Below are 21,572 nucleotides of genomic sequence, written 5' to 3' on the forward strand. Positions count from 1 at the left end.
GGCAACACCGCTCTGCGCGCTGCACTGTCCGCAGGTACAGCCCCCATAGCTCCCATTGGCTGTGATTTGCGGCCAATGGGAGCTGCAGAGCTGGCGCTTGGAGTGGGGGTAGTTTGTGGAGGCCCCTGGCTGCCTCTGCTTCTGGGAGTTAGATGGAGCTGCTGCACAAGCAGAGCAGAGCAAGGCAAGCCGCTGACCCCGCTTCCCGGCTGGAGCACCAGAGCGGGGAAAGCTTCCAACCCCACTCCCCAGTGGGAGCTAAAGGGCCGGATTTAAAGGTCCCGACTGGGGCTGGATGAGGCTCATGGGCCATAGTTTACCTACCCCTGCCCTAGAGTGAACAGAACAGGTAATCAAGTGATCCATCCCCCTGTTGCTCATTCCCAGTGAGGTTATTATTTTCAGCTTATTAACAGAAAGCCCTTTTTCTCCATGGGCAGTCTAGAGATTCTTCTGGCTACAGCAGACCAGACATGCCAATACCTAGAGCAACGGTAGGCAACCTATGGCATGCGTGCCCAAGGTGGCATGCGAGATGATTTTTAGTTGCACTCACACTGCCCGGGTCCTGGCCACTGGTCCAGGGGGCTCTGCATTTTAATTTAATTTTAAATGAAGCTTCTTAAACATTTTAAAAACCTTATTTACTTTCCATACAACAATAGCTTAGTTATATATCAAAGACGCATAGAAAGAGACCTTCTAAAAACGTTAAAACGTATTACTGGCACGCGAAACCTTATAGTGAATAAATGAAGACTCGGCACACCACTTCTGAAAGGTTGCCGACCCCTGACCTAGAGGATATTTTGGAAGTACATCTCTTCGGGTTTCAGAGTAACAGCCGTGTTAGTCTGTATTCGCAAAAAGAAAAGGAGTACTTGTGGCACCTTAGAGACTAACCAATTTATTTGAGCATGAGCTTTCGGTCTGATACGTGGGGATTTGCATGACTGAATCTGAAGAGGAGAAGATCCTCCCTTCATTCTACTCCAGTGGAAAAAGGACAACACCCAAAAATAAAAAATATATTTGGCCCAAGTTTACTCGATGTACGGCCAATACAATTAAGGGGGTTACAAAAGGGACAAACTTAGCTCATTATATCCTCTACCCCAGCCAGTAAAGACAAGTCCATTTTATCACGTTGTTATAGATGTACCATCTTTACTGTTTCTTTTCTTAAGATAGTTTCCCTGCAGCTGGCTACATTTAGGTTTAGAGTTTGTTTTTACTTACAGCTAATGCTAGCATTTTCTACTCCAATTAGGCAACTGTTACATACTATTAGATGAACTACTTGTTAAAGTGTTTTTGGTTGTTAGAGAAGCAAGCAGCGCTCTGACAGCTAAACTATTAGAAATTAAGATGCAACCAAAAAGAGAAGTAAGTGTGCGCATGTGGGTGGGGTGGAAAGGGTCCATCAGCAGCAAAACACATTTCACTGTGGGGGATTTAAGTCTTGGTGTCAAGACCATTCCTGTGATGGCCAGGGTTGCATGTATAACAGATGTAGCCCACGCAGACCTTAGGGAGGGGGGGAAATTGATGCCAAGTGTAAGATGCATCAACTGAGAACCATTTTTGGCATGGTGACAGGATGATGGTTTCTAACTGTGAATGGAGTATTAGTATATATTCATTCACATTTGGTTATTTATGCCACTAGAATGAGACACCTGTATACTTTCACACCCTAGAGGGACCAAAAAAAAAAGTGTGACATTCCGATTTGTTTTATGATAGTTATAATCTCTACAGCTCACTCGTTTACTCACAATAGACAGCTTTTCAGGAGTAATTAACAGCGAAAGGGAAGATGAATTGTTTAGTCTCCAAAGGTGTTTACTGCATTGTATGCTGCAAGATCCTTAAGCATGTTTACTTCAACAATTCTGACAAATCAGCAAGCCAAATATTGTCTGCATCTTAAAGTTTTATTTTCCCAGACATTTGTCACTTGGGTTAAAAACCTCTGGAACAGATATTGCAACCACATGCGGTATCTTTAGGAACCATATTGTTTTAAATATATCAATGTTTTTTATATTTTTGTGGGCTAGGAATTCTTCTACTTCCCAGGTAGGGTTACCACAGCTCCTCCAGGAACTAAAAGCAGCATGTGGGGTAATTATTGCACTCCCTGTGATTGTAAACAGCTTCAGAGAAGTACCACCCCCTGAGTGGCTTGCATATTCTGGGTCAGAGCAGTACCAGAGACCAGAAGAAAGGGCTTTTCGTTTAAAAGGGACAGCTTGAACTGAGAGAGAGTCTTTTTGATTCAGCAAAAATACATCACCTTTTGTGCAAGGGGGGGCAGGACCCAAACTTGCTGGAGGGTTGGAAAGATTGGAACCTGCAAAGGTCTCCACAGAACTGATAGGGAGCTACTGATAAGCTGTTTTTGTTTTAAGTTTTCTCTGTATGCTTTTATCCTTGAATAAACATATTCTGTTTTGAAACAGCTGCATGGTATCTGGTAAGTCACCATCGTTGTCCTTGTAGAATAACTAAAAAGCAGGAGGCTAGATGTTTGTCAGACCTGCTTGGGGATAATCAGAGTGAAGGGCAAGAGGACTGCAAAAGCCCCGAGCCAGTAAAGAGAGGGATGTATGTCCCTGCCAAGAGAAAGGCAACAGCTGGGGGCCTTAGTGGCATTCTTCTGAAGCAGCCGTGGAAGGGGGGGTGTTTATTAATTTAGATGGAATAGATGGGCCCAAACAATTAAAGGTGTTAACAAGACTCTGTTGCTGTTAAATATTAAACAGCTATAAACAAAGTTTGGTCTACAGAGCCTTCAACCTGATTAGTACCATGGCAAACACCAATAAAAGTTCTTTTAACCCTTTCCTAAAAACATTATTATACAACCCTAACTATAAGCCCAACTGTGAAAATTCATAAAGAATCACAATAACTTATAATAGATGTTGATGGCTAAAAGTTACAAGAGGGAGACAGACTGAATTGGTATAAATAAAAAGGCTTGCTGAGATAATTCAAGGACTGTGTTAAAATGGTACCTGGGAAACAGGAGAATTGAGTTTGAAAAAAATCAATTAACCAGATTTGGTGTGTCGAAAACTAGAGGTCTATTAGTGGACAAAATAATAAGAGGACAGACTATTCTGCCCATCACTGCTTTTTGGGATTTTAAAAAACTACTTTGGGGGAAATATAGATGAACAGACTAAGGAAACCTTGACACTAGCTGACTGAAAGATGAGAAAAAGGAGAAGGAACGAGCTTCACCATCATGGCTGCCACCCCCACCATCTCCTTGGACCACAGACCACCTTCTTTCCAATCCTGAAAGATGTCCTAACAGAGAGAGGCAGATGACATCACCACCCCTACCACCTTTTGTTGAATCCTGACCACCACATGGGATATCAGACATTGTTCTCTCTTCCCCATGCCCCAACGTGTCCTTTTCCTTCTCTACCAGATTTCTTTTCTTTCCTATCTTTCTTCTTTTTCTTTCTGTAATAACAATCTGGCTTAGCCGGCAAAGACTGCATATTTTGCAACACTGTTGTAAGCGTGTGACCAAAGAAGCAAATAAAGGCAATGTCCTAAATAGCCTGATGCTGGTACAAGTTTTGGAGTCCAGGTCTTGGAGTCGCTAATAAGACTGAGTGCCATGCTTGAGTTCTTCCAGCAGTGAGGCTGCAAGCGATAGCCAACATCAGAGACTAAAGCTGCATTTTCTACCTTTGCAGTTCTTTCCTTTCCCCTTGTACGTGTTGGTCTTGTTTCGCCTTCTAGAAAACAGAATCAAACTAACAGCAGCAGCAACAGCCCCATCCCATTTCAATTAACTTCTTTTCTTTTCCCCAAAAGACCAGTAAGTTACCACATTTAACTCCATCTAAGAGACAGTCAAACAAAGGGCTTTTTTCAGGGAACAAACGAGTTGTTAAAATGAAAGCCTTATTTAATACTTTACATTTCAAATGCTTGAACTGTTTTCCCCTTCTTTTCTCTATCTTTAATAAAACGTTTAAACTATTTTTAATGGTGTGTTTTCTATGGTACTATGCAGGCTGAGGTCTCTGTGTACCGAACCTTGTTTAAAGCTGTTAAATGTTTGACAGTGACAGGGTTCTGTTATCATCTTTAATTTAGATGGAATACATGAGCCCAAAGAATTAACACAACAGGAGGTCAGAGGGCCAGTTATCCTGAAACTGTAACATATTCTGTTACAGAAGAGACAGACTCAAAGGCAGCAAATGTGCAGGTCCTGTTCTGATATTAAGGCTGAAAAGGCTTTTGAAAGCACTGGTATCCCTACATAGCACAATTTTGCATAAGTCAAAATCAAGGAGTGACCGGGGGGCGGGGGGGTTAGAAAAAATTAATCTATTGACACTGAATAAAAGAGGAAGTTACTCACCTTGTGCAGTAACGAGGGTTCTTTGAGATGCGTCTCCCTGTGGATGCTCCACTTCACGTGTCGGAGTGTCCCTGTGCCGCAGATTGGAGATTTTCAGTAGCACTGCTCGGTTGGGACACGCGTGCAGAGTAGTCACCTCGTGGTGCCGTTGGCACCTCATGTAGCACGCACATGACCCTGACCCTTTAGTTCCTTCTCTACTGCAGAGCTCGACGAACGAATTCTGAAGTAGAGGGGAAGAGGGTGGGTAGTGGAGCACCCACAGAGACACACATCTCGAAGAACCCTTGTTACTGCACAAGCTTGAGCAACTTCCTCTTCTTCTTCGAGTAGTGTCCCGGTGTGTACTCCACTTCAGGTGTCTGTAGAGCAGTGCCCTACTGTGGATGGTAGGAGCTTTGGTGTCATGTGTGTTGTTGCAGAAAGCATGGTAAGGCCTAGTATAGTATCTGACAGAGCACTGAGTGATGGCATCATGTTTTCCAAAGGTGTGCTCTCAGGCCCGTGTGGTAGCCCTGCATATATCTATTAGAGGGACATTGTTCAGGAAGGTTATAGATGTGGCCATGTCATGCGTACAGTGGGATCAGATCCCCAGTGGGGGTTCCTTGTTGCGCAGTCAATAGCAAAGTTGGATACATTTAGATAGTCTCTGGTTGATATAGCGTTCAGCCCTTGGAGTGTTCTGTTGTGGAAATAAAGTCTTGGGGATTTCTGGAACGGTTTGGTTCTGTCTAAATAAAATGTTATGGCTCGTCTGACATCGAGTGTGTGTAGAATGGCCTCTTGTGAGTTCCCATGTGGTTTTGGGTAAAATGGTAACTAATTAATTAAACAAATCTAATTATTTCTAGAGAGAAAAAACAAAAAAGCAGCACTGCCACTAGGCTCCGTCTGCAGCCGAGGACAGTTCAGAAGGAACTGAAGGGTCAGGGTGTGTGCAACCTACATGAGGCACCAATGGCACCGTGAGAGGACTACCACGCACGTGCGCCCTGATTGAGCACTGCTACTGAAAAATCTCTGATCTGCGGCACAGTGACGCACTGACACCTGAAGTGGAGCACCCACAGGGACACTACTCAAAGAAGAAACAGGAGTTCCTCATATAAAAGAATTTATTCAGCCTGTTTCACTATCAGAAATTCATCATGAATGAAGTTTATACTCTCAAGAGTTTTAATTGTACTTTGGTCAATTATACAGTATTACATGCAGTTCTTTTATGCTGCACCGTAAGCTGTTTAATTAAACTTAAATAATGTTTGTTAAGTTTGCTTCCCTTCCCCATTAGTGCTGCTTCAGACTTGAAAAGACAAGAATTCAAGTGACTTGTTTCTGCAGGACCTTAAACCACTTCAGTTCCCTTACTCAGTGGTGAAGAAAAAGAAAAAGAAAAAGCCAAGTGGGATGGTGGGCTTTGCAGAGAAGAGAATAATTGAACACTACAGATCTTGTTCGTAGAGTAATTGTTTTTCAGCCTCTTCCTCAGCACAGGTCTGCTACTCAGCACCTCTCAGACTCAATCGGTACCAAATCCCAAATGAGGCTGTTATGCAGATCAAGTGAGTCAGTGTAGACAATTGCAAGAGAAAACATGATTCTAAGACGCCCTTAGAAATATGTTGTCAAAAGTGAGCAAGTCTACTTTATAGTCTATCTACTTACTTACAAAGCCCCTCCACCATAGGACTGGAGCTCTAAAGACAAAAACCCCCACCCATCAGGTTCCAGCTTTACAGATTTCAAGAGAAACCATCTTTCCCAATATTTATCCTTGCTATAGCTAGGTCAGGCCTTAACAAAAAAGTCAGAAGCCAAGAACATTACTTCCATCAGCCAGGAGGTGTAAAGTTTTAATGCTGTCTATTAAAGTGAGTCTCTCGTGCCCATATGAAACAAGTTTCCTAATAAACTTCATGTTGCCAGGCATTTCTTTGATGTGATACAGGTTTTGCAACATGTTATTTAATATGGCATTTGAAAACACTTTGGGAAGCTTGATGGAGAACAATTCTGTCTTTCTGTCTGTACTTGAAGGGGACTAATATCAGCACGGTTCAGTTTTCCAATCATTTCAGCCAATATGACCGTTGTCAAAGAGTGAAGATTTTACCATGACCAATTTTGAATTTGAAAAAGTTGTACAATGTTCTAGACAGGTAGGGATATAAGCACCTTCAAGACCAAAAGATAGCTACCAAAGGCAAAATACTAGTTTCCTGGGTAGACCTAAGAAATAGGAAAAAATAGAACCCCCTAAAAGGCAGAGAAGGATACAAGTGTTTCTTAGATTCAGAATTGACCTTCTAGTTCCAGTGCCAAACAGCTTTCTTTTCTTAAAGGGAATAATGACTAGACTGAGCTTGTGAATGATATCTACTCTCCAAGTCATCCGCCACAAAGGACATGGATTTCTCTCTGGAGTTCCTCAATTATTTTGGGCTTTTTCCTGAGCTTTCGTCCCAGAACTTTTGCAGCAACACATGACTAATACTACGCAGTACTACCAATTTGTCACTTTTGGGAGAATTAAAACAAATTTTAAAAATTGTATCCTATTTAAAACCATACATTATGAAGTGTTTTTTTTAACAGTTAGGCAGGTGCTGCCTGAGTGTTTTTAAAAACTAAAACAGTCTTTTACAATGAGTTCCTATTTTTGCATCTTTCCAAAAATAGGGCTCTTACTGTGCTAGTGTTCTTTGTTTATCTTTACAGTGACAATGCAACAAAACACGAGCACTGATATTTATCCCTATCAGAATTCCAACTATCAAGTCATTATTAAAAAGAAAAGGGAGTACTTGTGGCATCTTAGAGACTAACCAATTTATTTGAGCATAAGCTTGAAGTGAGCTACAGCTCACTTCATCGGATGTGTTCAGTGGAAAATACAGTGGGCAGATTTATACACACAGAAAAATGAAACAATGGGTGTTACCATACACACTGTAAGGAGAGTGATCACTTAAGATGAGCTAATACCAGCAGGGGAGCGTGGGGGGGGGTGGAGTGGGGGACCTTTTGTAGTGATAATTAAGGTGGGCCATTTCCAGCAGTTGACAAGAACATGTGAGGAACGGGGGAGGGGGGGAGGAATAAACATGGGGAAATAGTTTTACTTTGTGTAATGAGACATCCACTCCCAGTCTCTATTCAAGCCTAAGTTAATTGTATCCAGTTTGCAAATTAATTCCAATTCAGCAGTCTCTCCTTGGAGTCTGTTTTTGAAGTTTTTTTTGTTGAAGAATTGTCACTTTTCAACAAAAAAACTTCAAAAACAGACTCCAAGGAGAGACTGCTGAATTGGAATTAATTTGCAAACTGGATACAATTAACTTAGGCTTGAATAGAGACTGGGAGTGGATGTCTCATTACACAAAGTAAAACTATTTCCCCATGTTTATTCCCCCCCCCCCCCCCCGTTCCTCACACGTTCTTGTCAACTGCTGGAAATGGCCCACCTTAATTATCACTACAAAAGGTTCCCCCCACCCCCCACCCCCCCGATGCTCCCCTGCTGGTATTAGCTCATCTTAAGTGATCACTCTCCTTACAGTGTGTATGGTAACACCCATTGTTTCATTTTCTCTGTGTATATAAATCTCCTCACTGTATTTTCCACTGAACGCATCCGATGAAGTGAGCTGTAGCTCACGAAAGCTTATGCTCAAATAAATTTGTTCGTCTCTAAGGTGCAACAAGTACTCCTTTTCTTTTTGCGAATACAGACTAACACGGCTGCTACTCTGAAACAAGTCATTATTAGGATTTATTGGTCATAAAGTGGGCAAATATCAATGCTTGCACTCCCAGAAAGGGGGACTGTTGTGTTTTGGGCTTTTTTTCTGCACATTTAGGAAACTCTAGTCAGAGAAGTTTATTCATAGGCTTTAGAGAGAAACATTTATTCTACGAGAAGGTAATTTTTAAAAAAAAGAGTCTGTGTTCATGCATGAAGTCTAAAGGAAACACAGCAACAGTCTTCAGAAGAGACAGATTCGTGTCCATGTGAAATTACCTACTATTTTACATAGGAACAAGACATCTTTTTGGAAGGTGTTAGCTTTGAATTGCAGCCTGGTATAAGAAAAGTACTCAGGGCTAGAACGCCTCAGTTCTAATCACAGTTCTGCCATCGACAAAGCGAGATAAATCACTTCTATATGCCTCATGTTTTACCCAGTTGGAGAATGAAGATATTTACTCACAAACATTGTAGGATTCTTTTAAATAGTAGTTAATATCTGTAAAGGACATTGAAGATATAAAGCACTATAATCAGTGACCGTGCCAAATATTATTTGGAAGTTCCTAATAGAGACTAGAAAAAAAAAATTAGGCCGAGATCACCTAACAAATCTGAATGCCTGGGGAGCCATTTCAGTCACCTTTATAGCACTGTTCTCCTCCTCCTCCACACTGCAAGAAGGCCTTGTTGCAGAGACTGAATTCCATGATGGGGGAGGTGGCAGAGATGTGGAAGGCTTCAGGTTGGGGTGGCAAGAGAACAGAATGTTGGAGCAGTGGTGAGGGAGTCTGACTAGTTTGTGTGTGCATGCATGCGAGAGAGAGAATAGAGGGTCAGCAGTAATCAGCAAACAGTTTCACACATAAGGCCAAAAGGGACCATTGTGATCATCCAGTCCAACCTCCTGTACAATATAGGCCATAGGACTTCACTGAATTAATTACTGTTTGAATTAGAGCACATCCTTTACAAAAAAAAATCCAACCCTGATTTAAAGATTTCCACTGATTGAGAATCCACCATACCCTTGTTACATTGTTTCTATGTTTAATTATCGTCACTGTTAAAAGTTTGCACCTTATTTAAGAATATGAGACCGGCCATACTGGGTCGGACCAAAGGTCCATCTAGCCCAGTATCCTGTCTTCCAACAGCAACCAATGCCAGGTGCTTCAGAGGGAATGAATAGAACAGATAATCAGCAAGTGAGCCATCCCATTGCCCATTTCCAGCTTCTGTCAAACAGAGGACACCATACCTGCTCATCTTGGCTAATACTAATTTCTAGTCTGAATTTGTCCAACTTCAACTTCCAGTCACTGGATCTTGTTATACATTTGTCTGCTAGCCCTCTATTATCTAATATTTTCACCCATATAGGTACTTACAGACACTGTTCAAGTCACCCCTTAACTTTCTCTTTGTTAAGGTAAGTAGATTATGCCTTATAATGAGAGACTTGAGGAGGTTGTTTTCCAATCCACCTCACGGCTCTTTGAGCCCTCTCCAACTCATCCATATCCTTGAATTGCGGACACCAGAACTGGATTTCCAGGAGCAGTTGCTAAGGGAGCTAATATAGACCTCCTATTCATACATGATTCCCCTGTTTATACATCTGTACACTACCAATCTCACTCACTTGCCTGGGGAATTAGCCACACCCAAATTATACTTTAGATAAAAATTGGAGCCTGGAGGGAAAGGCTAAACAACCACAAACTCACAAAGGAAAAAAAGCTTCCAGATAGGGCTTTCTACCCAGCCGCTACTTCAGTCCTAGGACTTCCCATCCAGTCTGTCTTCCGCAGGGCCACAGCAGTAGATGGTTCTGTCCTGCAGCTTCTCTGTATTACTCCCTCCATCCCCCCACAACTCTTTACAGCCAACAGCTGTCCCCTTCTCAGCCTCATCTGATTAATCTTCATTCAGTGTTGAGAAAAAAAGTTACATCAATTATGTTGTGGGGGACTGTCCAGCAAGTGTATTCAGAAGTGAAGAATAATTCTTTAATGTTTATGATGAAAAAAAAACAACAAGACCTTATTTAACTAGGAAATTGAAAGAGCTAGCAGGAGTCTCATTCAGCGTGGGCCCATATGCAATTTTCATACATCCTTGGAGAACTTTCTACCTTATTGTAATTGTATGCAGCAACTACTGTCACTGCAATTCATTATCAGTTAGTATATGCAATGTCCTAAAACAGCATAGTTGGATGACCACTAGTTCATGAGTTATTGCAACATACCCACATTACCCCACATATACTTTATTAATCGTCATATGCAAGTTACATTTATGTTAAAAAACAGCTTGCTAGTGAGGAAGACAGTCACCACTATTACAATAAAAGATACTCTCAGAGGCAAAAAAGTGTATATAGAACTACTAAAAATACAGGATAACAGTACAACATGTTTGGGGTACATTTTACCCACATACTTTTTGATAGAGGAAAAATATGTTTGTCACACTAAATTAAAACTTTTTTTTTTTTGGCTGAATTTGTCACTTAAGCACAAGTACACATGTCCAAAGAACAGCATAGTTGGAGGACCACTAGTTCATGAGTTAACACTACATGCTCGTGGAGTACAGCATAACACTCATTCATGTTCACGGGTTAAATAAACAGGGCTGGCTGCCCCCAGGCCTCCGGCTTTTAAAGGGAAAGGCCACCCTGTTACAACATCGAAGGACCACAGCCTTTTTAGCCACAGTGTTGCACTGGAAACTCATGATTATCCACCGTGACTGGCAGAGAGAGGGGAGTTGAGGCGATGACAGCAAAAGCAGTGGAAGGGGAGAACTGGGCTGTGGTAAGTGTGGGTTCTGAGTAATTATTCTAAAACATAACTGACACAGAGTTTAGACTGAAGAGTGGCGCCTAGTAGCATTCCAGAACAAGGAGAGTGGCTAACCAAGGAAATACAAAGTTGAGGTACATGTATTCCCGGTGTGAACAGGCAGGCTGGTCAGGAGTGGAGATTAAGTGGGTGAGCCTAGCTAGAGCAATGATTACCCTGGCTGCATGTTGATCCCTTCACTGCCTCTGCCATCACCACCTCCTCTCTCCGCCAGTCCAGCACAGTCCTCTCTCCATGGGAAGCAGCTCAATGTACAGCTCAGCCTATGTGACAAAGAAAAGTGCTGCCTATGATTTGTTTCCACCAGCAATGGGCACCAAACAGCAACGGACAACTTTGCTTCTAGAGTATAATGATTTGGCAAGACAGGAAGGGGAGGGTTAGCTGGAAATATGGGGAAGGTTCTGTGTAGAGAAGGACACACACAGTCTTCTCTCACATGCTTAACCAACACAGAAAGTCTATCAACATTCTGTAACAGTCAATGCGCAATTTCTCTCCCTGTCCTGTCAGCCACTCCACACTCCTAACATTTCAAAGTACAAACCATTACATTATAACAAAACGTACTGCGGGGTGAACTACAGACCACTTAGGAATCACATTGCATCTTTGGCCTTTAGCAGGTCACAGTAGCATCTTTACCGTACACCTCTGTAATAACTTCAGCTGTCCAAACAAAGAACTCTTACAAAGAGCGTTTTTACATTTAAAAAAAAGTTAAGAAATTCACTAACAAAATATCCTTTTCTTAGTGCAGAGTTAAGGTTGCCTGGTAAAATCATGTGCCTTTCCAGAATTTCAAGTTCAACAAAACTCAGAATTCTGAAAACCAGGATGTACAAAAATCAAGGTTGCTCTGGTGCATACCTTAACTCTCAGACTTCTGAGTCTTGCTGAACTTGACATTCTGGAAGGACACACGATACCACCAGGCAACTCTAACTTTGCATTAACAAAGGATTTTTTTTTGTCAGTGAAAAATTTGGTTTGATCAAGATGCCGAATGGTATGCACTGCAGGGAACTTGATGGGTAAACCCAAAAGTAATTTTGTGTTTAAAATTTGGGGCTCAGTGCATACACAGGACAAGGCTCTGCACTATGTGTTCATATATAACTTTTTTCTCTTTAAAAACAATGACCAAAACCCAAGTATTTTCACATTGCAGTAATTAGCAGATTATATTACCTGGCAAACTGGCACATTTTGATGAAGCCTGAGTATTCTCAGAATCCTTCTGCTGTGGTTTTGACGTGGGATTTTTTAGTACCACCTCTTCTCCACTTGGAACAGGCACATGAGAAGCGGAGGGAGTAGCAGCGAAGAGCCTCTTCAGTACTTTCCCTATGAACACTATGGGATAATAAAAATAATTGTAATAAATAAAAGTAGAAACATCTTTACAATAGATGTAAGTCACTGTATTTTGAGATCCTTTTTTAACCCTCTAATCAATTAAGAGTTGCTTCCCTTTCCTCCAGCTGTAAGCGCAAGCTGCCATCTGCACGTAAACCCCCCATCCTCAAGGGTCATCAGTGAAATTTTGAACCTGGAATAGCCAGCATTCCTTCCTCCCCGAGCTAAAGGAGTAAATGTTAGCTGGTGGGAGCAATTGTACGCTGCTATCCTCTGCAGCCAGGACAGAACATTTTACAAGAATGCTACACAAGCATCTTAAGACTGCTTAAAGTGTCTTGTTGGCACTGGGAGAATAACATGAGGGGGAAAGGAGTCCAGCAGAGCTGGCTGTATTTTAAAGAATCCTTATTGAGGTTACAGGGACAAACCATCCCGATATGTGTAGAAAGAATAGTAAATATAGCAGGCGACCTGCTTGGCTTAACAGTGAAAAAAAACCTTGCTGATCTTAAATACAAAAAAGAAGTTTACAAGAAGTGGAAGATTGGACAAATGACCAGGGAAGAGTATAAAAATATTGCTCGGGCATGCAGGAGTGAAATCAGGAAGGCCAAATCACACCTGGAGGTGCAGCTAGCAAGAGATGTTAAGAGTAACAAGAAGGGTTTCTTCAGGTATGTTATCAACAAGAAAAAAGTCAAGGAAAATGTGGGCCCCTTACTGAATGAGGGAGGCAACCTAGTGACAGAGGATGTGGAAAAAGCTAACATACTCAATGCTTTTTTTGCCTCTGTCTTCACGAACAAGGTCCGCTCCCAGACTACTGCACTGGGCAGCACAGCATGGGGAGGAGGTGACCAGCCCTCTGTGGAGAAAGAAATGGTTAGGGACTATTTGGAAAAGCTAGATGTGCACAAGTCCATGGGGCCGGATGCGCTGCATCCGAGAGTGCTAAAGGAGTTGGCGGATGTGATTGCAGAGCCATTGGCCATTATCTTCGAAAACTCATGGCGATCGGGGGAAGTCCCAGACGACTGGAAAAAGGCTAATGTAGTGCCCATCTTTAAAAAAGGGAAGAAGGAGGATCCTGGGAACTATAGGCCAGTAAGCCTCACCTCAGTCCCTGGAAAAATCATGGAGCAGATCCTCAAGGAATCAATTCTGAAGCACTTTCCTCTCCTCGAAGTGATCAGGAACAGTCAGCATGGATTCACCAAGGGAAAGTCATGCCTGACTAATCTAATTGCCTTCTATGATGAGATAACTGGTTCTGTGGATGAAGGGAAAGCAGTGGACGTGTTGTTCCTTGACTTTAGCAAAGCTTTTGACACGGTCTCCCACAGTATTCATGCCAGCAAGTTAAAGAAGTATGGGCTGGATGAATGGACTATAAAGTGGATAGAAAGCTGGCTAGATTGTCGGGCTCAATGGGTAGTGATCAATGGCTCCATGTCTAGCTGGCAGCCGGTATCAAGTGGAGTGCCCCAAGGGTCGGTCCTGGGGCCGGTTTTGTTCAATATCTTCATAAATGATCTGGAGGATGGTGTGGATTGCACCCTCCGCAAGTTTGCAGATGACACTAAACTGGGAGGAGAGGTACATACTCTGGAAGGTAGGGATACGATACTGAGGGACCTAGACAAATTGGAGGATTGGGCCAAAAGAAATCTGATGAGGTTCAACAAGAATAAGTGCAGAGTCCTGCACTTAGGATGGAAGAATCCAATTCACCGCTACAGACTAGGGACCGAATGGCTAGGCAGCAGTTCTGCAGAAAAGGACCTAGGGGTTACAGTGGATGAGAAGCCGAATATGAGTCAACAGTGTGCCCTTGTTGCCAAGAAGGCCAATGTCATTTTGGGATGTATAAGTAGGGGCATTGCCAGCAGATCGAGGGACATGATCGTTCCCCTCTATTGGACACTGGTGAGGCCTCATCTGAAGTACTGTGTCCAGTTTTGGGCTCCACACTACAAGAAGGATGTGGAAAAATTGGAAACAGTCCAGTGGAGGGCAACAAAAATGATTAGGGGACTGGAACACATGACTTATGAGGAGAGGCTGAGGGAACTGGGGATGTTTAGTCCGAGGAAGAGAAGAATGAGGGGGGATTTGATAGTTGCTTTCAACTACCTGAAAGGGGGTTCCAAAGAGGATGGCTTTAGGCTGTTCTCAGTGGTAGCTGATGACAGAACAAGGAGTAATGGTCTCAACTTGCAGTGGCGGAGATTTAGGTTGGATATTAGAAAAAACTTTTTCACTAGGAGGGTTGTGAAACACTGGAATGCGTTACCTAGGGAGGTGGTGGAATCTCCTTCCTTAGAAGTTTTTAAGGTCAGGCTTGACAAAGCCCTGGCTGGGATGATTTAATTGGGGATCGGTCCTGCTTTGAGCAGGGGGTTGGACTAGATGACCTCCTGAGGTCCCTTCCAACCCTGATATTCTATGATTTGTGTGTAAAAGCAACGAGAATGGTAGCAATAGCACATGCTAACACTATTATTTCTATTAAAGTAGCAGCTTTCTCACATGCCCTTTTGCCTTCCACCTCACCCTATCATCTCATGCTTGCAGTACAAACTGCTACTAGTTATTTAAATGCAAAGGTCATTTAGATAAAACCAAGCTATAGCTAAAATTGCCTTCTTCCTAATGAGCATGCCTGAGTATTTTAGTCAGCTAAACCATATTTTGTTTTAGTCACAGAAAGCTGTTGTCTAGAGTGTGACACTCTTGGGTTATGATGTATGCCTCGTCAAGCAGAGATTTTTACAGAGCAGAGGAGAATAGGTTTGGAGATAGTTATCTAACCTTTGATCCAATTTTAATGTTTTGGCAGGAAAAGGCACATCTATCCTCAGGGTAACCTACTGTGGGATTCTAACGAAATAATTATAATGTTGCCTGGAGAAATGGGGTTTTATTACTTTAACAGGCTGATAGGATGGAATGATACATGATAAAGCTATTTTTAAGGAATAGTATTCCCTCTAGGCAGGCAATCTGCGGCCCATCAGGGTAATCTGATTGTGGGCCACGAGACATTTTGCTGATCTTGTCTGTCTGCAGGCACGGCCCACCGCAGCTCCAAGTGGCCGTGGTTTGCCGTTCCTGGCCAATGGCAGCTGCGGGAAGCTGTGGCCAGCACGTCCCTGCAGCAAACCGCGGCCACTGGGTGCTGCAGGCAGCCATGACTGTGGACGATCAATGTAAACAAATTGTCTTGCAGCCTGCCAGTGGATTACCCTGACAGGCTGCTAGCGGCCCACAGGTTTCCCATCACTGCTGTAAGTAATGGCTGCTATGACTCTACAAGGACATGTGACCAAGCCACATGATGCTGCCCTCCATCTTGGGATGTCAGTACTTTTCCACAAACTGACCTGGGAACCAAGCTTTGAAACAAAGGGTTCCCACCATATACTAAAACTATATCAGGCAGGGAGTGACGTCATCTGGGGGTCTTCACTCCCCACACAAGACGACTCCTGGAAACACCTGAGGAACAAAAACTGAACTGAGGGAAGTGCTGGACGCAGGCTAAAGGAATTTCTAGCCTGTGTATGAAAGACCTGTGGATTCCAAGCTGTAAAGCAAGTGCAGCTTGCCCCTTAAGAATCTGCAGCCTGCTTGTATCATTTTTAGGGTGAGAATCTGCCATTAATATCCAATCTAGTATATTAAGCTTAGATTGTGCTTTTGTTTATTTGCTAGGTAATCTGCTTTGATCTGTTTGCTATCACTTACAATCACTTTAAATCTATCTTTTGTAGTTAATAAACTTATTTTATGTTTTGATCTAAACCAGTGAGTTTGGAGTGAAAGGTTTGGGAATCTTAGCTCAGAGGGCCTACTGCATTTCCACTCAACATTGAGAGACAGGCAAACTCTATGAGCTTACGCTGTACAGTTCCCTGTACAATGCAAGACGGTATAATTTTGGGTTTATACGCGGGGGTGGGGGGGAAGGAGCTTGGGGAGCTGCGAAATTGGCTGGTGTTTGTTGTTTGCACTCAGGTAGCACCACCTGCTGTCATGTTGGATAATAACGGTGCCTGGGTTAGGCTGGATGTGTCCCCACCCAGCTGTGTATCTTAGAGGGGTGCAGTGGTTCCTCCAGCTCTCAGACTGCACCCCAGGGGTGACAACCCATCACAGGTCCCTAATGTAGTGCCAGATACTTCTATCCTTACTTATAATAATTAGTGCCATTGACATCAGTAGTAGTACTCTTGCCAGGTCCCTAGCAGTATCAGTCCCATTTTACGGACACATTCTGCTCATCTCACTCATAGTATTAGTCCTATTGACTTCAATTGAACAACTTACATCAGGAAAGTGAGCACAGTTTGGCACTTAGTGGTGACTAGCACTACGCAACTTGAAAGACACGAGGGGAAACAGTCATCTACCATAGTATACATACACCCATTATAAATTTCATTCAGAACAAGATTCTCTTTAAATATTTAAACTGGCTCACAGCACTATTTAAAAGCCTAAATTATTTTACTATAAATGAAGTCTCGTGCCTCTAGGAAATGACAAGGTATGAACAACGAGTGTGGGACATTCAGGGGAAAAAGGCATTTTATGCTGTAATCACAATTTCTATTCATTAACTAGAGGAATAGTTTCATTGGCTTAGATTCTTATTCAATAAGCGTATTGAGAATAATGTGGTGGTGGTGGGGGGGAATAAATGGTAAGAGAGCCTTTCGACTCAGTCCAGAGGATGGGATGGTGCAACTACCTGTTGCCCCAAGAAGAAATGATGACTCAGTTTCAGTTCCTCCAGCACCTACATCCTGCTTTTGGAGAGCGGGAAAAAGGAAAGGAGGGGTAAATTATTTCACCCATTTTGATGGGGCATTTGCTTGCCCTGCTACTGACCTGTGTGTGTACATATGTACCATGGGAGTCAGGGCAAGTGCACCAGGCATGCATTTTGTGCTCTCTTTGCCTTCCTTTCCCATGTGTCAAGCTCTGATTTAAGCAGCCCTACTCCAGTTGCACATGGCAGGGCGTGTGGCCTTGCTCTCCCCCTACCCTTACTCACTGGCATTGCTATATTTCTGGCAAATCAAAATCTAGCCCAATTAAAGTTTTGTGCTCAAGAGCGGTGCCAAATTTACAACAACAGAGACTGCATTACTGTGTTCTGTCACCCTTTCAAGTGACCACTACAGATAAGGATACAAACAAATTGGTTCCAATCCAGCACCTTTCACAATCACTAAATTCATTAAAGGAAAAGCTTCCTAGAAGTGTTAGGAAAGATGTAGCGATGTTAAGTACAGAGAAGATTTTCCCCATGCTGTGTCTCCAGTGTACGAATATATATTCTTTGCTCAGTGAGACAGTAACAATTATTGGCACTGGTCACAATGGTGCCCTACAACCCTTCTGAGATGAAAGCATTTTCTATATTTACATAAATCTGAGAACATTTGAAGTTAGGGCTATGAAGGAGATAACCTTACCTAAAAAGGTTAGGTTATTTTTTGGCTTGAACAAAAATAGTTTTAATTTATTCAGTGCCAGAACTTGGTAGTCATAAATGGAAATTTTACTAGAACAATTAATTCAGATTGGATTATGTGCACTGTCATGTGATTTTAAGACCAAATAAAGGACTACACAGGAAACCAATGATAAATACAAAGTATATCAAAACAAGAGGGAGGGGCTTTATCTTGAATAAAATGGGGATGAATGCTAAATTATATCTATGCTCTTCATTACACATTAAGAGGTAAAAGCAACACACTAATTTAGCCTCCTTTGGAAGTTTGGAGTGCGTTTCAAACATTAGCAAAGAGAAAAATATAATGGACTGAAGGAGATTAAACAAAATTTTAACCTAAAAAAAAAAAAAAAGCAGGCAGATACATCTGCGGAAGATTAAGATCTAAACAAACAATGAAGGCAGTGGGCCAGCAGATAGCCTGGCTTCAAAGTTACTGAATATCCACAGCTCCCACTTACTTCAACTGAAGTTACATAGGCTTAGTTAGTACTTCTGAAAATCAGGCCCTATGATATGCAAGTTCAGACACCCAAAATTAGAATCCACTTTTGAAAACCTGGCTCCTTCTCCGTACCCTGGCTTCCTCTCCTTTATGAAGAGCTGTGATCTACACATGATATTTAGAATGAAGGGTTATGGAGTGTTTTAGCTCCATTTCAACAGTATGACTTAAAAAAAATTACATTTTATTGGAAATATGAATTAAGAAGATACAAACAGCAGATGTAGATTTCAAGAGAGAAAAACAGCTGCCAAACAACAACAAGCTAGTCTCCAATTATGGTATCCATGTATAAAATGAAAATGCAAAGGACCTGGGATCTATTTAAATATCGATTTATGCAACCACAATGCCAGCCAGAATTTCCAACAAATTATGAGCTTATTACTGTCACTATTGAAGAAAATAGGCTGATTCTGGAAACATGCGTGCACATACTGCCCTCCTGCCCACACATCCTGACATCTTTTCCTGAGTCGGATTTTATTCCTCTTGTTTAAATGGGAGGGGCTTGTGTCAGTTTTTAAAGCAAGGGTCATCAATCCTGGAACACCCTTCTACACTGTGTTGCAAGAGAACCCAGATTCTCTGACCTTCATGACATCCTGCAAGGTTGATTTATTTTGCCAGGTGTCAGTTTGCATAGATTTCCGGGAGGAGAGACTTTTCAGCAGGGAGTAAGAAAGGTTTAAAGACCGTGTGATCATTCTGACATTGCAATCAGATGCTGTACAATCATTAGAAGGGACTGGATAGGGGCTTTTATAGAGTTAAATACATATTAAAGAAAGGCTATACTTTGAAAGGTGCTAAATGACAAATTCAAGGTTTGCACTTAATAGAAGTCCCATTCAAGCCAAAGAAAGTTGAGGATGATCAGCATCACACTGTAAACCAATTGTTCTCAACATATTTACCACATCCAATATTACCTATATGGCCCTGAGGATGTCCCATGGGCCGCAGCTGCGTGCCGACTGAGCCACAGGTTGAGAACCATTGCTGTAAACATTCAGCACTTCACAGGTGCAATCTCTAAACGCTGAGTGCCCAAAGCTGTATATGAGTACCCAATGTTTTGTGTCTGAGGATCTAGAGAGCTGGACATAGAAATACAAGATAATATTTCAGTGTGATCATGTCACAAACAGCCTGTGGATTTTTCAGCTGACATTTTAAATCCAAGATTGAAAGATACAAATTTTAGCTGTAGTGATTCTTGGATTAGTTGGATAGGGTAGGAGGGAAATGAAATCTATAAGTAGTTCACAGGTTCTTGTCAAGGTGAAAGGCTGAAAGATATGAAAAAATAAGCACTAAAAATGTGGGATGTTTCAATTGTACAAGCAACCAAAGCAGCAACCACAGACCACATGTTTTATCTTTCCTGGTACTCTGTGTGGGCAATAGGCACCTGCTATTTTTAGCAATGAGAGCAAGTTGTGACAGATACTAAACTGCTAGACAAACATTAGTCACTGCAGAACTAAACATAAAAGCCGTATACAGAAAGAGGTATATAATACATTGCAAAAATAAAAGCAACAAATGTTTAACCAAAACAAAACCCCACACACAATGCACCAAGCACTAACCCCCATTAAAGAGAAAGCAAGCCAGTATAAGAGAGGTATTCAAGCTTGAACTCACATAATAGAAGAACACAATGTGGTACCCAGAGACTTCCCACCCACTCCCAGAACAGACAGACCCCATATTAGTAAGAGAAACTGAAAACTGAAATGCAGAGACAGTTGTAACTCATATAGACTCGCTGTCCAGCACAAAGTGCTGATCAAAACCAAAGCTGTACAAGAGAAATTGGAAAATAAGGCAAAAATTAACACTATAGGCCAACACCAGCATAAAATTCCAGATGTAAAGGTTCTCCTGCTGTTACTAAAGTTATCTAACAGTTATTTGAGACTCTAGTTTGTTTAGTTATCCTGCTTGTGTTGATTACACAAAATTAAAGTCCCAATCAACATCATAATAGCTCCTTTCTTGGCTCAGTGTAGGAGGAGTGAGTTTCCTCCAGAGGCCTTCTGCATGGAGTGCCTGACATACACTGTTGGCTACCTGCCATACATACTGTAAGCACCCCTGCCGTGTAACTCAGTTGGTTGCCCACTGCCTATTCAGATGCATCTTGGGCAGCAAAAAGAAAGCAAATAATATCAGACATGCTCTACACATTACATCTGGATTAAAAGGAAAAACTGACTAGAAACATGAGATTTCCCCTACTTAATTGCTGTCTCCATCAAACACAGAAGTGTTTTTCAACCAAGAAAGGCTACACAGGAAAGTGACTAGGGGTCAGGACCTCCTCTGAAGTCTTTCCATGTGTAAAATGCAACAATACCTGTTCCTCCAAGTATGGAATGACAGTGTACAATAGGACAGGAGAGCAGGAAAGAGAGATTATCTTGATTCGGTAGTCTACACGGAAAACACAGATGGAAAAAAAAATAAAACCCCAACACATTTTAGGTTATCTAGTTCATCTCTCACACAAGAAAGAAAATATATAAAAGCATTGCATGATTTTTCTTCACTGGGCTTCTTAAGGGTTTTGTCCTTTGTTTTAAACATTTCTGGTCAAGGAGCTTCCACAATTTTCCTTGGAAGATTACTGAATAGTATAATAAACTTCTCTGTAAAGAAGGTGCTCCTCCCACCCTAGGCTTATCCAGACTAAGCTTATTCATAACGTAGTCCCATTATTCCTAGTTACAGTTCCTTTGTACCAAACAGAGCTCTAGTCTCTAAGGTGCCACAAGTACTCCTTTTCATATTTAGCTCTTGACATCCTTCCTCCTAGAGCGATCCCTCCTGTCTCCTAATAATTTTTCATTCTCCTCTCTGAACTTCTGCCAATGAGTCAGTGTCTGCTACTGAAGTGCCCAGAACAGCAAGCAATTTTCCATTCAGTGCTTATTCCCTACATTCACATTCTTTGGAATATTGCATATGATATTATATAGAGTCCTTCTGATAACAAGTCATATCTAACTCTGGTTCTCTCCCCCAGGCTCAGGGGGCAGCTGGACTTAGATGGGCTACTGTTGTACAATTTTAGGTGTGTTGTTACATTTGTGCTGTTCTTGGATGCTAACGTAGCAGTTGTACCCTCCCCATCCCAACCCAAATCT

General features: G+C 42.0%; 1 protein-coding gene across 4 annotated transcripts in view; it reads right to left on the reverse strand.

Annotated features, from left to right (window-relative positions):
• The window catches only part of ERICH1 (glutamate rich 1), a 141,381-nt gene that overhangs the window by 111,993 nt on the left and 7,816 nt on the right, over window positions 1–21,572 (reverse strand). Inside the window, exons 1-2 of one of the 4 annotated variants that reach the window (XR_012638760.1) lie at window positions 19,350–19,389; window positions 12,215–12,379 (exon numbers count right to left, since the gene is read on the reverse strand). Coding sequence is in view for 2 of the 4 variants with exons in the window: in XM_074947767.1 (XP_074803868.1) it covers window positions 12,215–12,379; window positions 19,350–19,374 (190 nt within the window). In the remaining 2 variants the exon portion in view is untranslated. Of the gene's footprint in view, window positions 1–12,214; window positions 12,380–19,349; window positions 19,409–21,572 lie in introns of those variants that run through there. The other 3 variants (XM_074947767.1, XM_074947766.1, XR_012638761.1) reach the window with 3 other exon arrangements.

The sequence above is a fragment of the Natator depressus genome, chromosome 3 (assembly GCF_965152275.1).
Source record: "Natator depressus isolate rNatDep1 chromosome 3, rNatDep2.hap1, whole genome shotgun sequence".
In the NCBI taxonomy this organism is placed as follows: domain Eukaryota; kingdom Metazoa; phylum Chordata; order Testudines; family Cheloniidae; genus Natator; species Natator depressus.